General features: G+C 36.1%; 1 protein-coding gene across 23 annotated transcripts in view; it reads left to right on the top strand.

Moving 5' to 3' along the window:
* Positions 1-18,618, top strand: part of RYR2 (ryanodine receptor 2) — a 781,807-nt gene that overhangs the window by 374,679 nt on the left and 388,510 nt on the right. For all 23 annotated transcript variants that reach the window (XM_035280524.3, XM_035280523.3, XM_054248004.2 and 20 more), the window contains one exon: positions 2,895-3,051. In XM_035280524.3, the coding sequence (XP_035136415.2) occupies positions 2,895-3,051 (157 nt within the window). The remainder of the gene's footprint in view (positions 1-2,894; positions 3,052-18,618) is intronic.

Raw genomic sequence — 18,618 nt, 5'->3', positions numbered from 1 at the left:
AACTATTGTTGTCAAAAGTTTTTCAGTATCATGGCCTTTTCAATAAATCATTTTAATACAGGAAGTTAAATTTAATAGAAAATGCTCTCATATTTTACTCTAAGGCAAAATTATAGGGATATTGTAAATGAGATGTATGTTAGTTCCTGTAATAGGAATAATCATTGAAATAAAAAATATGAATTACATATAGTTCAAGTTCTATTTTTATGACACAAATAAAATTAAATTGTGACATATCATAAAGAATTACTCACTATTCCCCAATTCCCTTTGAGATAATTTTGAATAAATATCGATAATACGTAGGGCACAAGTTTTTTGATGTTACCAAAGGAAATTGCTTTATAAAACCCCATTACTATTGCTAATTTTAGTTTTTACTGCATATTATTTTCTTGCCTCTTGATACTTTTGGGTTTGTCCTCTTTAGCTTGGGTGAGGGAGGAAGGGGGTCTGGGCATGTGAGACCCGGCTAATTTGAGTGGCTGGAAAGGAAGCAGATGTGCTTAGACTTCACAGTGTTTTTGCCAAAAACTGGCCACATTCATTCCATTTCTACCAGAATCCTCTTAGTGCCTTGAAAGGAGCACTGATACATATGAGTTCAATTGAATAGAACTAAGCCTAGAACACCTGCCAGATATCCTAGTAAATAGTATGTATCTGGTCAAAATTTTGAGCTATTTTGAAAATGAATAACATCCTCATCTATCATGATTAAGATGAATTGTTATTTGGAAGTGACTTCTTATTTCCAAACCTCACATTTTCCAAATATTTTGTTGTTTTTCAAATAATGGAAACAAATATTAAAAATAATTGTGGCCAGGCATGGTGGCTCATGCCTGTAATCCCAGCACTTTGGGAGGCTGAGGCAGGTGGATCATGAGGTCAGGAGATTGAGACCATTCTGGCTAACACAGTAAAACCCTGTCTCTACTAAAAATACAAAAAATTCACTGGGTGTCATGACATGAGCCTGTAATCACAGCTACTTGGGAGGCTGGGGCAGGAGAATCACTTGAACCCAGCTTGCAGTGAGCCGAGATTACGCCACTGCACTCCAGCCTGGGTGACAGAAAATAAAATAAAATAAAAAATAATAATTGTAGTTTTCATAGTATTTGAAAACAATGCCCCTAATTTTATAAGAGGAGAATATTTAAAAGCTCATTTATTATCAAAATAAAAATGTTTTAATGTGCTATTATTGGTAGATGAACTTTAATTTCATTTTAAGACAATACTCTGTAATCTGGGTTTATTAGTACATGGTTATTAATTTAGTTGGAGGACTTTCCAAATTAATTATCTTTATAACAAATTCATGTGAAAATGAACTTATTATAACATAATTCTACTGCTAATTTTCTATGCTAATATCTCAAATAAAAAATCCAGGTTAGAAAAACAACATTAAATTGATTTATAATTTACCAAAAGATTGCTAGCTTTGACAAAACGTATTCTCAATTTGTAGAACACAAACCTTTTTAATGAGTCTATAAAAAAAACAAGTTTAGTAATTAATAAGATTATATTGAAACCCTCCATATATTTACTTCTTGTTTGACTCATTGCGTTTTGACAAAATCATCTACTATAAACTGTCTTTTAAAAATGTATCCTTATATTTATTTTCAGTCTGTTGTTGACATGTGAAACTTTACAACCTGCATTCATTTTAGAGTATACACTTTTTTTTAAATAAAATATCTGGCTGTATACCTTTTGTGCTTTTTGGCCTTAAATTGGAATTTACCTAATACCAAATTTGTCATTATTTCCTTTTGATGTTTATTTGCTTGCTAAATCTTCTCTACTCATTTGATTTTAGTTTTCTGGCCTGCTTTGATCTTAAGCATGTCTCTGAGCTATGATATGTATGGGCTGTCCTCACTTTGCATGGTACAGCGTTAAGGAAAGTCATACACAATAGAACTCTCATCACGCTACACCTTAGCACGGTTAAAGCTCCCAAATGCACAACCTGAAATTAACAAGGTAATGTGCAAAGCAATAACAGCCTGTATTTTGATTTTTCTATTTTATCCTACCTGAAAGTCATTTATTTTCAAAACTGTACATACTTACGGGATACAAAGTGATATTTTAATACAGGTAATGTATAATGATCAGATCAGAGTAATTGGCATATCCATCATCTTAAACATTTATCATTTCTGCAGATTAAGAACATTCAGTATCCTTCCAAGCAAATTTTTAATGATCATAACTTATCTTTTTACCGAAACTGTCTATATTTTCGGTTTATTACATTTTTTCTTGACATTTTTAGAATTTTCATTTTCTTGGTCATCAGGTTCTAATAATATAATTGTTTCACAATATTAAAATCTAAAGTGTAAGAATACATTTCTTTTGTCAGGTAACTATAGTCTATATACTTCAGCTTATATATATGAGTTCCAACTAATAATCATACTTAGATGTTGACGATACTACTACTATTTTTTCAAGTCTATGCAAATACAACAACAGTTCTTAACTAGTAAATGCCAAAATATTTGATGTTGCACTTCTTCATTATAGGTTGACTAATCTGTATTAGAGGCTGACTTGGAGCACAACTTCTTAGTTATTTCTGCATAGAATAGTGTATAGTGTGAATTGTATGGCATTTAAAGTTGAACACCTTGAGTTAAACTTAACTTCTACTTACTATAAGCTTTGTGACTTTGTATATTACTTAATCACTCTCAATAGCCAGTTTGTTACTTGTGAAATGAAATTAATATCACTAACATCCTACGTTTTTTGAGAACATTAAGACAATATATATGACTGTTCATTGTCTGACATATGTTTTGATAGCTACTCCTTCTATGAGTGTAGGTGCTATTGGATCAAATCCTAACTGTTTTCATTAGGTGGAGTGGAAGCCACATAAGATGGGGCCAGCCATTCAGACTACGCCATGTCACAACAGGAAAATACTTGAGTCTCATGGAAGACAAAAACCTTCTACTCATGGACAAAGAGAAAGCTGATGTAAAATCAACAGCATTTACCTTCCGGTCTTCCAAGGTGAGAGAGAAAATATTATTTGGGTGAGAGAGAAAATATTATTTGGGTGTTCTATAAACGTTACTCTGACACATTTTCTTTGAAGTTAGAAATGAGAAAATAAATGATGTAAGCATATTTCATGTGTATTTCTAAATTATCAGTTTTTCTTACATCCATTTTTTTCCAGTAAAACCCATTTTCAAAACCATTAAAACCTGCCTATAGAAAAACCTAAATGTGCAACAAAGAGTAATGATTACACAAAGGGTAATGATTACATAAATCATAGCATATACATACATATTGGGATAGTACAACACTGTCAGAAATATAAAATATAAAAATGCCTATTATGCATTATCAAATGAAAGGTGTTTCATGTGGTTTATAGTTCTTAAAACACATTCATCCAGCTCCTTCCTGTTTCCTTAAGCATTGACAGTGTATGGTGACCATAAATATTGTGATGTTTTTGGGTTACAGTATGAGGTAAAGCACACCGGGATCTTTGTCTCAAAGATACATTTATACATCCATTCTTATAGGCAGACCTTTATCCTTAACCCTGTTGAATCATTTTTATGATAATTGCTATATTAGTCCATTTTCACACTGCTATAATGAAATACCTGAGACTAGGTAATTTATAATGAAAAGAAGTTTAATTGACGTACCCTTCTGCATGGCTCTGAAGGCCTCAGGAAATTTACAATCATGACAGAAGGGGAAGCAGGCAGGTCTTACATGGCAGCAGGTGACAGAGAGAGAAAGAGAATGAGTGTAAGGAGGAACTGTCAAACATTTAAAAAAAAAATCAGATGTCATGGGAACTCAGTCACTATCAGGAGAACAGCACAGGGGAAACTCCCCCCGTGATCCAATCACCTCTCTCTTGACACGTGGGGATTGCAAATTGAGATGAGATTTGGGTGGGGACACAGAGCCAGACTGTACCAATTGCATGTTTCTGTTGATCATTTAATGAAGATTCTGAAACTTGAGAAAGATGACTGGAATGATATTAAACTACCAACTAATTTTCATCTTAGAAAGGCGAAACTTTGTTTCCTTAAGTAGATAAAGATTTGACATGTGTTTCTGCGATTATACCTACTCATCTGAGGATAGGCATCTTGACAGTGTTATTCAGGGCTCATTTAAAAAAACAAACAAATGTATTATTTCATTTTTTTACTATTAGGAAATTCTAAGGATTCAATCACCCTTCCCCATATTTTGTATGCTGCCTCAATTCAAGTTTGATTTTTGATAGCAGTATTATTAGATGAGGAAAAGATGTTAAATAGTATGTAAAAATATTCAAACAAGGTCATATTTGGCTTCAACTATAATACAAGCACTACAATGCTTTTAAAATGTTAGATTAGTTTTAAATTTTTACTTTTCCTCTCTATAGAAACGTATATGTTAGGTAAAATCTTCTAAATATTTTACAAGCATTAACAAAGATTATTTTCTATTTAGGTAAAACACTTACCCTAAAAGACCAATTTTCTGTATGTTTAATAAATTCCATTTTATAATCTTATAATGGTGTCCCGTAACAGCATAGGATTGGCAGCATAAACGTAAATACTTACTGAACTTTGAAGGTGTCCTGCAGAACTTGTATTTGCAGAGTTACCGCTAGAGGCCACTGGACTTTATTTCTACATTAGGTCTATGGTGTGGATATCTCCAGTGAGTGCAGAAAATAGAGAACATTAGTTTTCCTAATTACAAAAAGAAGCTATTTCACTATAGTCTTAATAGTGTATTTCATATAAATAATATCTAACATGCAAGAAAACATATTATTTAGAGTAATAATTATAACAAAGTTGAAAGTAGTTATTTAGAGCTATTTAGATTTTTTTAGTCCTTTAATCGTATTTTATTTCTTCTGATTTTGAAAGCAATGCATGTTTACCTTAGAAAGTTTAGAAAATACAAAAAATATGTAGGAGTAAGAATACCTAATTATGCAGAATACCAACATTTTGATAAATTTCCTTCCTAATCTTTTTCTTTTACCGTATAAATGCATACAACCTTGCAACATGGGGATTAGGAGCCACCAATACTCCTCCCCCATGCAATTGAAATCTCCATTTTGACTCTCCAAAAACCTAACTACTGATAGTCTGTTGTTGACTGGAAACCTTACCTATAATATAGTTGATTAACTCATAAAATATTAAAATACTTAGAAGATTTTACCTAACATAAACATTTTGTGTATTAATTGTATTCTTCCAATAAAGTAAGCTAGAGGAAAAAATATTATTAAGAAAACTGTAAGGAAGGCTGGGCATGGTGGCTCACGGCTGTAATACCAGTACTTTGGGATTCTGTGGCAGGTGTATCTGGCCAACATGGTGAAACCCTGTCTCTACAAAATTAAAATATACAACTTAGCTGGGGGTGGTGCATGCGCCTGTAGTCCCAGCTGATCAGGAGGCTGAGGCAGGAGAATCGCTTGAACTCAGGAGGCAGAGGATGCAGTGAGCCAAGATCGTGCCACTGCACTGGGCGACAGAGTGAGACTCAGTCTCAAGAAAACAAAACAACAGCAACAACACACAAAACCCAAAACTATAAGGAAGATGAAATATATTTTCTATGCTGTAGGTAGAAATGGATCATCAAGAAAGTTGGTCCTTGTTTTCATGTTGAATAGGCTGAGGAGGAGGAGGGAGAGGAAGAGGGGCTGGTCTTGTTGTCTCAGCGGTGGCAGAGTGAAGGAAAATGCATGTATAAGTGGACCTGCACAATCCAAATACATGTTGTTCAAGAATCAACTGTACATTACAAAATACGAATGTGGTTTGTGTTCTGCTTTCATTTGATGATGTATAGTAGGTATTTTTATATTTTATATTTTTGACAGCTTCATACTATCCCAGTATGTACATATACACTATAATTTAGTCATGACTATGTAATCATTACTCTTTATGGTACATTTAGGATCCTATAGTTATATAATATATACATATATTAATACATATCTATCATTATAAATAAGACTCAAACCAAAGTAAATTGTGGGGAGACCAGAAGTAATTCTGAAAAGACAGTATCCTGAATGAACATTCCCGACGCCTTTCTCTTTCAATTCCTGTTCTGGGTTACTCTGAATGGTAGAAGATGCCTTGGAATCTATGAGTTAACCAGAGAGCTCCAGAAAAGACAGTCGGGGTAGGTCTTTATTCTCCATTGTGAAAATAGAGAGGCACAGCTGGTAAACCCTCATTATCCTTACAAAGCATCTGTATCTATATATTTGCTGTGTGGACTCTTAGAGGGCCTCGACAGTGGGTACTCAGTGGACCTCAAGGTGGGCCAGAATGGTTCCTTGTCTCTGTAATTGGAAAGCACAATTAATCCCATTATGGGACGTGGGCTTCTTTCTTAAATCTAGCTTGCAAAGGGGTGGGAATTTGCTAGTTTGTTAACTGATAGCACTTCAGTCCAGAAAGAAAACAATTCAACCCACTAAAGAAGAACCAATTATCTCATGGTAGAAGCCCTTTTCAAGTAGACAAGAGGGTACCTATTAAAATGACATTCAGCTTTATTCCTTCTAGAAAAATTAGAAGCAATCGGCATCTTCCTTACAAAATATAACTTACCCAAAGAAAATCTCGAAGAGGTTGAAAAAACATGAACTCTTGTATCACAATGGAAGACGTTGGAATGATTTTCCAAACTTTAGTATTTTCAAAAGCTGGGACCCTGTGGTGGGAGGATCTCTTGAGCCCAGGAGTTTGAGGCTGCAGTGAGCTATGATCATGCCCACTGCATTCCAGCCTGGGCAACAGAATGAGAACAAGACTCTATAGAAAAACTAAAAATAAAAGAAACAGGCAGAATATATCTAACAAAAATTGGAGGAAAAGAGGAAGAGTGAAAGGTACAGTAGGTACTCCAATTGCCTTCTGTGAAACAGAAGTCAAAGATTTTCTTAAGATTGAAAATTTGAGTAATGGAAGCATAAATATTGAACAGCCAAAAAGTAAACACTGAAATATAATAACACTCACTGAAACAAGATGATAGAAGAAAGTTGGTGAGAGAAAAAGGAACATGCTACCTTTTTCATCATGCATGATCCAGCCTAATAAAAAGAAGAAAAGGGTTGCTAAAGAGCCAGAGACATAAACACAGACACAGACATGCAGTCAATGAGAAAAATTAGACCACAGAATGAATGGGTGTAAAAAAAAAAAAAAGCATGGAAACAGAAAACCTAAAATATGACACAATGAAAACCTAAACTAAGGCCCAGTGTATTTGCTTAATATATATAAATGGACGGTCTCGCAATTTAAAATTAAAATAATTTCATATTAGGGATACAGTATAAATTATGCTGACATTAAGAGGCATATCTGAAACAACTTTATTTGGAAAGGTTGGAAATGAAAGGATGGCTAATGGAATACTAAGAAAACACACACAGACAGGGTGCAGGGCCCCCTCTGTAATCCTAGCATTTTGGGAGACCAAGGCAGGCAGATCACTTGAGGTCATGAGTTTGAGACCTGCCTGTCCAACATGGTGAAACACCATCTCTACTAAAAATACAAAAATTAGCTAGGCGTGGTGGCATGTCTGTAATCCCAGCTGCTTGGGAGGCTGAGGCAGAAGAATTGCCTGAACCTGGGAGGTCGAGGTTTCAGTGAGACAAAATTGTACCACTGCACTCAAGCCTGGGCAACACAGCAAGACTTTGCCTCAGTAAAAAGAAAAAAATGAAAGAAAAGGGCATCTGATCTTAATAATAGATGAGATGGAATTCAGGCAAAATAAAGAATTACAGGAGACGAAAAGAATATTTCATGATATTGAGTAGAGTGCAAGTCACTGAAGTTGTAACAGTAGTTAAATTTATACAACAAATAAGATGTATTAGTATTCCTAAAACAAGAATTAGCATTCAGAAAACAAGATAGTATTCGTAAAACAAAAATAGGTGGACAAAGGATATGGACAGACATTTCTCAAAAGAAGACATTTATGTGGCCAAGAAACATGAAAAATAAAAAAGCTCATCATCACTTATCATTAGAGAAATGCAAATCAAAACCACGAGATACCGTCTCACACTAGCCAGAATGGTAATTACTAAAAAGTCAAGAAACAACAGATGCCGGAGAGGATGTGGAGAAACAGGAACACTTTTACACTGTTGGTGGGGATGTAAATTAGTTCAACCACTGTGGAAGACTGTGGTGAGTCCTCAAAGATCTGAACGAGAAATACAGTTTGACCCAACAATTCCATTACTGGATATATACCCAAAGGAATATAAATCATTCTGTTATAAAGATATACACACGTGTTTATTGCAGCATTCACAATAGCAAAGACATGCAGTCAACCCAAATGCCCATCAATGATAGACTGGATAAAGAAAATGTGGTACATATACACCATGGAATACTGTGCAGCCATAAAAGGGAATGAGATAATGTCATTTGCAGGGACATGGATCAAGCTGGAAGCCATCATCCTCAGCAAACTGACGCAGGAACAGAAAACCAAATATTGCATGTTTTCACTCATAAGTGGGAATTAAACATTGAGAACAACGTACACCTGGGGCCTGTTGCCGGCGGGGTGGGGGAGTGTGAGGGGAGGGAGAGCATCAGGATGACTAGCTAATGCATGTGGGGCTTAAAATCTAGGTTATGAGTTGATGGGTGCAGCAAACCACCATGGCACACTTATATCTATGTAACGAACCTGCGCATTCTGCACATGTATCCTGGAACCTAAAAAAGAAAATTGCAAGTCACTGAGGTTGTAACAGTTGTTAAATTTACATAACAAATAAATATAGGGTAGTATTCGCGTTTATAAAACAAAATCTCCAGGAGCTACAGGAGAAATAAACAGAAAATGTTAGTATTAGGAGATACCAAGCCATCTTTTCTCAGTTCATACACACAACACACACCTCACGCCACTGAGGCTTTATGGCATCTGGAGAGCTGCTGTGGAAGCCCTGTCCCTACTTGGACATTCGTTTTGTTTGCTCAGGAATATTGCAGGGCTGATTTGAGCTGGACTAGGAATGGGGAACATGCCAACAGTTAGTGCCCTCTGAGAGCTTGGGAGGGTGTTCAGGAAGCAGGGACCCTGTCCTTGCACACTTGTTGGCTTTTTAAATATAAGAATTGCTGCCATTTTGTGATTTCTTTTAAGTCAACCAACAGAGCTGAGCACTCTCTATAGTTGATCTCACTGAGTATCAGGACTCCCATTTTACAGATGGGGAAAACTAAAGCAGAAAGGATGAGTCACTTGGCCAAGTTGCAGGGCTAGAAACACAGAAGAGTGGGTGGACACACACCAACTGGCCAGGATGGTTACAGAGAACAGGGGCATAGCTTTCTGGGCTCGCTGATCGCTTGTTCAGTTCACCCCAGGCAGTAAGGACTGCTGTGGGAGCCTGAGGCAGGTCCTTGTCCTGTCAGGGCCTCACCCAGTTAAAATGTCATCCCACGCCTCTACAGGCTACTGCCTAACCCTATGTCTAATTGATCTCTCAAAATCCTACCTTGCCTGCAGAAAGCTGGATAGAGGGCGTCTTTCTCATTTTATCCTTTCAGTAGTAATCCTAATCCTCCTGGATGCAAATGATACCTGTGGCAAAGCAGGTTATTCATGTGGAAATGGAAATGCAAAAAGGAAAAAGTATATTAACATACTTCGAAAACATTCTTATTTAGCCTTTCATTCATTGATCTATATAGTTTTAAATTGGGGTTGGGGGTGGGAGGGTACTGTCTTACAGAAATAAGGTGAAACTGACAGGGAAAAATACATGTGCAAGTGAATTTAATCATTCTTTGTCATGACAAAAAATGGAAAGGTCACAAATGTGCAATAAAAATTATTCTATATCTATAATATTAAGTGGTACTGGCTGTCAAAATGTATTGATCTGGAAAGATATCCATGAAAATGTTGTTGAGTAAAACAATATTTTCTTGGATGTATTTTTCATGGCTATCTTTTCAGATGAATATATATCAATACATTGTTTTATATATCCCCAGATCAATATATAGTTATATATATAAAACATTATATAACAATGTATATCTTTAGCAGAGACAGAGTTTCACCATGTTGACCAGGCTGGTCTTGAACTCTTGACCTCAGCCTCCCAAAGTGCTGGGATTACAGGTGTGAGCCATTGTGCCCAGCCCTCTATATATGTTATATATTGATCTGGTGATATGTATAACAATATATTGATCTGTAAAAATATCCATGAAAATATTGTCCAGTAAAATATTGTTTTACTCAAGATTTTGAGTTGTAAATTGTAATAGGTATTGGAAATCTTATAATAGGTTTTAATGTAATCTATTGTTGTAGTATTATAGGTATTACCAATCTTATTTTTGTAATTAAAAAAGAAATTTTTATACTTATGTTTGTATATATTAGGGTAGTTGTGGAAGGAAATATACTATGCATTTAGAGTATTTTAGAAAGATCAAAATGGAAGCTGAATGAGAATGTGAGGGCAGAGAGAAACTTTAACTTAAAAAACTATTTCTCTGGATTATTTTGGCTATTACGATAGTCATATTTATTTTACAACAAAATCATTTAAATAAAAAAAACCATTGCACTGACATTCTGGGACATAAGTTCTGTGCACATTTTTGATTTGTTTATTTAGGATGGATTCCTAGAAATGGAAATAGTGACTCAAAAGCTATAAATATTTTTTAAAGTTCTTGATACAGATTGCCCAAAGCAATAGCTTTTGCAACCTTTTTCTCTGAATCTCTCTCCTGATAGGCTCTCAGTGTTATAATAGGCCTCGTATTTGAGGACTTCTGACTCTCCAGATCCTTCTGTGATTTCTGCTCAGGGTTTCTGTTTCTGGAATTTGGCAACTGTGTAATGTCACAGCTTGCATGGAGGAAGAGAGGCCAAAGATCACACTCTTCTTTAACTAAACAATTCTGTTTTTCTAAAGCTACTTTCCTGCCTGGTGTTGGGGGACCACTCGCGTGTACAGGTTAATAACTTGCTGCCACACTCACTCAGTGACATACATACTCAGTCACTTCATTCATGCAGGTAATTTCATATGATTACGTGGTTGAAGGCAGTGAAAGTGAAGGTGGGATTTCAGGAAAAAAGTTTTTTTAAATGACAGTAAGTTTTTAATTTTAATATCAATGGAAGATTAATAAAATTTTTTTCATAAAATAGAGACAATAACCCTTCCATTTTTTCTGTTAAAATGACCTTTTCAATGATATATTTAATGCATAGTCATTAGAGAAAAACATAAAGGTAGTACAAAGTTGGAGAAAGGAGAAAAGTAAGTTGACACACAATCCGTCACTCAGAAACAACCTTGTGTGTGTATTTGAGTTGTTAGCAAATAGTACGTATTTTAATGAAGCATAGTGTTAATTATATACTGTTTTGGGTATACTTTTTATTTAATAATATATACCACTGTATTTCTTCTTTAATGGAATTTTGGCAATAATTCAACATGTTATGTAGATTTATCGTAATTCATGCAACTACTTATTATGTTTGAATATTTACCTTTTTTTTTTTGAGACGGAGTTTCGCTGTTGTTACCCAGACTGGAGTGCAATGGCACAATCTTGGCTCACCGCAACCTCCGCCTCTTGGGTTCAGGCAATTCTCCTGCCTCAGCCTCCTGAGTAGCTGGGACTAAGGCACGCACCACCATGCCCAGCTTATTTTTATATTTTTAGTAGAGATGGGGTTTCACCTTATTGACCAGGATGGTCTCGATCTGTTGACCTCGTGATCCATCCGCCTCAGCCTCCCAAAGTGCTGGGATTACAGGCTTGAGCCACCATGCCCGGTCATTGAACTTATTTTTAATATTTTACTTTTAAGCTGAATAGTTTTATCTCTGAATATTTCTATGTATTGCTGAGCACCTTTTTTTGGAAGTTGAACTGTTTGGTCTAAGAATATGAAGATTTCAAAAGTTTTTGGTACTGGAGGCTGTCAGAAGGCAAAACAGTATCTGTTTTGTTCACCATAGATAGTGCAGTGCCTGACACTTAGTGGGGATTGCTAAATGTCCCTGTAAGTGAATGGTCCCGGCCAAAGTACTCTTCAGAACTTTGCACCAGTATTTATTCTAAGCAGCAGGGTAGGAAAGTTTACATTTCTGTCTGACCTCATCAAGAGAAAATTTTGAAATCTGATAATTTTGATAGATGAAAAATCAGTTGTATCCTATTTTATATTAGTAAAATAAATATAAATAGTATATTAGTAGAGGTTAACTTACTTATAAGTTACTTACTTATAAGTAAGTTAACCTCTTTTACTACAAAACTCCTATCATGTTAAAGCAACTTATAATGATTTAGTATTCCAGTGAGTGAAACAAATGGCACAGTAAGCAATTTTTAGCAATTGGCTTTCTTTAAAATTTCTCGTACTGCATGTGGTTTTTTTAAGCAGATGAATTTGAACTTTTGTGCCCTTCATTCCATAACCCCCAGAGCAATGACTTCAGCCTTTTTAAAAATATATTCCTTTACAGCTTAATCTCTAATATACTTCAAATTATTCAAGGCATTTAATATGTCTTAAACATATATTTAGCTCATAATATTTCAAATGAGCTCCCAATCAACTTGTAGGGACGTAAATAGAATCAATAACAACAGTATGTTTTAGATTGGGAACTTCTGAATTGAACGGCAAAGCTGTTCTAAGACTGGGCATAAATCAGTTGGGAATGGAAAGAAAATTCCTTTTTTAAATTATAGCATTTTAAAAAATTATACTTTAAGTTCTGGGGTACATGTGCAGAATGTGCAGGTTTCTTACATAGGTATACACGTACCATGGTGGTTTGCTGCACCCATCAACCCGTCATCTACATTAGGTGTTTCTCCCAATGCTATTTGTCCCCTAGCTCCCCCAGCCCCTGAAAGGCACAGGTGTGTGATGTTCCCCTCCCTGTGTCCATGTGTTCTCATTGTTCGATTCCCACTAATGAGTGAGAACCTGCGGTGTTCTCTGTTCGTGTTAGTTTGCTGAGAACGATGGTTTGAAAATTCTTATTATCTGGTGAGTTGAAGTGCTATAGAAGGATGTGATTCTCCTGACCCCGTCTTCTCTGGGAAGGGAAGGGATGGAGGCTTTTTATACCCACTTCCAAATTCTTTGAAATTCTGCTCATGTCCTAACTTGAGCTTTCTGTAATCATGGTTAGTGCCTTTCCAACTAGGCCTGTCTCTGGATATTATGAATTGGGAATTTAAAAAATGACCTTTGCTTACAAAAATGTCTGACTTCCGAGACTATGGGACAGTGCTTGTGACTCAAATTCCTGTTTCATTTGTTAAAAGTAGAACCATTATGTCTTTTTCTTTTATCTGTTTTTCTGTCATCATCATCATCATCATTTCTCAAACAAATTAATGCTTCTGGATAACTTAGTTCCTTTAGATTGAACAGTACTCTTTTTACTGTATTTATTTTACTACCGTATTTTAAATTTTTTAATTCTTAGATCCCTGATTTTCAGAAGTTTGTAGATAACCGATAACTCTATAAGAGGAGAGCTTAATTACATCTACCAGATCCTTTGACCTCATCTAAGGTAACCTAACTGCAGGAGTGATACTGCGTCATATTCATTGGCCCCACTCACACTCTAAGGGATGGCATTGTATGGGGTGTTAGAGGCTCTTCTTTAGATGCTGTGACCTTAAGCTCTGTGACTGCTGCTGTGGAAGCCCCTCCAAGACCCCTTCAGCATGAAAACTTAAAAAATCCCTTTTTCATAAACTCACTCGCCAGAATATCTTCTCCTGAGAAGCCCTGGGATAAAGGGTGATATACCTTTTTTTTTTTTTTGCATTCTGTCCTGGAAGGGTCAAGCCCATGCTGGCCCATCAGTACCAGTCATTTCTCTCTCTCATCATGTAACATTTTTAGACTCTCTTTTCACAGTGACCAACTTTTCTGTGCTGCAGTGTGGCACCATAAATGAGCAAATAAAACAATTTCACCATTTTTGGTTAAATTTTTGGTTAAATGCAACCAAATTTTGTTAAGTGATTAAAAAACTTTAACCTCTTAACACAGTAAGAATACTCTACAAATCGATTTTGTGGATTATTTTAACCAAAAAGTAACCATTTTTGGTTGTATTTTTTGTTAAATTTAACCAAATTTAGTTAAATGGTTAAAAAAACTTTATTTTTTATCTTAGAGATACCTGGCTCTTAAGAAATAAATAAAAACTCCATCATCTAAGGATAAAGGACTTTTTTCTTCAGTCACCTGACAGAGTAATTTGGATAGACATAGGATGATTTTAACTAATGCTAGAAGAATTCCTCTGAACTGCATGCTCTGTATTATAAGAAATAATTCTGTAGGACTAGTTTTAGTCTAGTTTTGTATATCTAGTACGTACATAGTGTCGCTTGGTATATCTATGTGTATAAGGCCACAGTTCTTCAGAAATAGTTTTGGCTTTCTTATGAGCCAGTTTGGTACACACCCAATGCCAAATATCACTTAATACTTTTCAGACCAATCTTTTTAACATCTGGATCTATTTTAACATTCATTTAAAAATTAGATGTTTCAAGCATTTTTGAATGGGATTATTTGAATGCTCATAATGGGAGGAGTTTGTCAGCACAGTTTTTATGGGAAATCTGAAGGGATTTCTAGAAATTCATTCATTCAGTCATCTTCATCAAGGATCTGACATTTGCAGGTACTGTTCTGGTCTTGAGGCTATGGGGTGTCAGGTTGGAGGAAGCAGACATATACTTCCTGCTCTCAGAAAGGTGAATGATAGTCAAGTGGGAAAGAAGACAGTTGAGGAATGGTTTTAACAAAGTGCTAACATTTCTCTGCTAGTGGAAGTACTACATGCTATGAGAGTACATGCATGTAAAGAGACCTATCCATGCAAACCTCTTAGAGTGAAAAAGCAGTGTTTGCAATAATTCTAGACTGTGCTGAAAAGTTATTTTGAATATTTTTATAGGTCTTAAGATCTCAAGATTATTCTTGCAGGATAGGTAATTAGAAGACTATAAAAGTTAAAAATTTACAGGTTTTAATGAATAAGAGAATGTGTATAAGGTAATGCTAAGATTAGGAGGATCTTGACATTTTCTTGATTAAATGTAGGAGGTATAAGAATTAAATTTTATATAGTCTTTTGACGGAAGTTTCCATTTAATAGCAGAATACTTAAGCTAGAGTGTTCTAATGGCAATTTGATCTTCAGATTAGAAAATTTCTTTTGATTAACTTTTTTCTTTTTTTTTTTTTTGAGACGGAGTTTTGCTCTTGTTACCCAGGCTGGAGTGCAGTGGCGCGATCTCAGCTCACCGCAACCTCCGCCTCCTGGGTTTAGGCAATTCTCCTGCCTCAGCCTCCTGAGTAGCTGGGATTACAGGCATGCGCCACTATGCCCAGCTAATTTTTTTTGTATTTTTAGTAGAGACGGGGTTTCACCATGTTGACCAGGATGGTCTCGATCTCTTGACCTCGTGATCCACCCGCCTTGGCCTCCCAAAGTGCTGGGATTACAGGCTTGAGCCACCGTGCCCGGCCTTGATTAACTTTTGATTTAATTAACTCTTTTTTTTTTTGGAGACAGAGTCTCTGTCTCCCAGGCTGGAGTGCAGTAGCAGGATCTTGGGTCACTGCAACTTCCACTTCCTGAGTTCAGGCAGTTCTCCTGCCTCAGCCTCCTAAGTAGCTGGGATTACAGGCACACGCTGCGGCCTGGCTAATTTTTATATTTTTAGTAGAGACAGGGTTTCATCATGTTGGCCACTCAGGTCTCTAACTCCTTACCTGGTGTTCCACCTGCCTCACCCTCCCAAAATGCTGGGATTAAAGGCCTGAGCCACTGCGCCCGGGCCAATTTAATCAATTCTTTGTTAACTCCAATCTGATGGTAAGATGGTCAGTTAATTTTGTATTTATTCTTTCTATTTTTCTGTTTTTTTTTTGATGTACATTTTAGCTCTTCATTATGTATATGCTTACTTTTAGATCCTTGAACATATTTTATATTTATCATAGTTGCTGTAAAGTCCTTGTCTGCTGGTTGGAAGATCTGGGCCATCTTGTGTTGCTTTGCACTGCCTGTTCTGTTGTGGTTTTGTTTTTCCAAACATATATAGCTCACATTTTCTAGTTTCTTTACATCTGCTTAGTTTTGACAGTATATTGGATATTGGAAGTGATATGTAGTAGAGGCTCTGAATTTCAGGTTTTTTCTGAAGAGCAGTTTTGGTTTTGCAGACAGTTAACCTTGCTGGATTGAAACTTTGTTTTTCTCTCTTTTGCATGAGGAGTTGCTTATATTTTTGCTCAAATCGTTCAGCTTCCATCTGCTCCCGTTATACTGGGATTTCCTCCAGCACACACAGTTTAGAGGTCAGCAGAATTTGGATACATTTTTTTACAAAGATTTTGTAGATATCTGATGTGTCCAGGATTTAGCCCATCTAATTATTTCATTGCTTGTGAACTCTGAAGCATCTCCTCTGATACCTCAAGCCAATAAAGCAGCAGATTTCTCCTGCCAGAGTAGCAGACAGATTGGACACAGCATGCCCCAGAGCAAAAGGCAGCCACTTACCAGCCACACAAGGTGCTGTTTGCCTTTACAGAAAGATCTGCTTTCCAGTTTCTTCTGCTTTTAAGTCGATTCTTAAAATTTTATTTTTCTAAATTTTATAATAGTTTCCATAGGAGAATTTGCTCCATGCAGCGACTTCATGAACTTCTAAAGTCGAACAAGTCAAAAGAAAAATAAAATGGAAAAGCTGATGCCAAAATTAAGCCTAGTCATCTAGATACATTACGGCTAATACAGAGTTTGAGTAAGATTATTACTTGCCTAATCTGAGCACTTTATTTCCAGGAATACAGGCTAATTTTCTGTTGGATGCTTTTCTACATGTCACATTCATGGTTCATGCTATGCTTCAGCTTATGGTTATTCAAAGCATCTAGATTATTTTCATCTGAATTTCTCCTAAGCTTGAGCTACAGAAAATGACAGAAAATAAAAGAAGAAAGGAACATGGATGGTCTTTGGTCTTTCGTTCAGCAAGTGATCTCACTTATTTTTTCTAATGTAACTTCAGCATTTCTTACCTCACTCAAGGGTCAGAGTAATTATTAAAACGTAGTCATTGGCTGGGAGTGGTGGCTCATGCCTGTAATCCTAACACTTTGGGAGGCTGAGGCCGGTGGATTACTTGAGGTCAGAGTTTGAGACCAGCCTGGCCAACATGGTGAAACCCTGCCTCTACTAAAAATACAAAAATTAGCCAAGCGTGGAGGTATACGCCTGCCATCCCAGCTGCTCAGGAAGCTGAGAGAGGAGAATCGCTTGAAACCAGGAGGTGGAGGTTACAGTGAGCTGAGACTGCGCCACTGCACCCGAAACTGGCTGACAACAAGAAAAACATAATCATCATGAAATTTCATAATTAAATCTTCAAATCCAGAGACGGATGTGAAATACTAAAATACAAAGAAAGCATGATTTCACAATTAATGATTGTGTGACTTCTTAATATACCGTCCATAAACCTATAAATAATCTAGCCACAAACTAATTTGCTTGAAGAAAAGACCAAAAAGAAAAGAGTTAGAGTCTCACTGTTCTATTCTAAAGAGATAATTACAGTGTTCTGTTTTTATCACCAGAATTTAATTTTCCTACTGACAGGGTTGGTATAAGTAGATTAATAGTTTATCTAGGTTGATAGAATGAAATTGGAATGGTTTTATTGTCTGTTTTATTACAGATGCTTAGACTAGGGGTTCACGTTATTTGCATAATGATTGAATCAACTTAATTGATAATTATATATTTTCTTAGATGACCTTGACCTTTTGTGTTAAAAATTTCAACTCATTTTAATTTGAATTTTCAATTATTTATGGAGTGTTCATAATCATTTTAGGGTCATTAATTATTAGTGCAGTCTGCAAATAACATGAAAAATCTTAAACTCTGGGGTTGTTTTAAAATTTTTCCTTTTTGTATAGCAGACAAATTTTACTCTGACTGAATCTTCAAAACACTTCTGTCACTATAATTCCAAACAAAAGTCATATGACCAGAGACATGGAAGGCACTTAAAGTGGCAGGGTGCAGTGGCTCACACCTCTGTAATCTCAGCACTTTGAGAGACTGAGGCAGGTGGATCAGAAGGTCAGGAGTTCGAGATCAGCCTGAACAACATGGTGAAACCCTGTCTCTACTAAAAATACAAAAATTAGCCAGGTGTGGTGGTGGGCGCCTGTAATCCCAGCTACTCAGGAGAGAGAGGCTGAGGCAGGAGAATCACTTTAACCTGAGAGGTGGAGGTTGTGGTGACCTGAGATCGTGCCACTGCACTCCAGCCTGGGCAGCAAGAGTGGGACTCTGTCTCAAAAATAAAAGATGCTTAAAGTAAATTAACAAGGACAGTTAGACCAAGGAAGAGAAAAGACGAAAGAAAGGAGGTACCATTGGCTTTTTCACTGTTGCTTTAGGCA

The sequence above is a fragment of the Callithrix jacchus genome, chromosome 19 (assembly GCF_049354715.1).
Source record: "Callithrix jacchus isolate 240 chromosome 19, calJac240_pri, whole genome shotgun sequence".
Taxonomy (NCBI): domain Eukaryota; kingdom Metazoa; phylum Chordata; class Mammalia; order Primates; family Cebidae; genus Callithrix; species Callithrix jacchus.
This window is presented reverse-complemented; position numbering and strand designations above follow the sequence as displayed.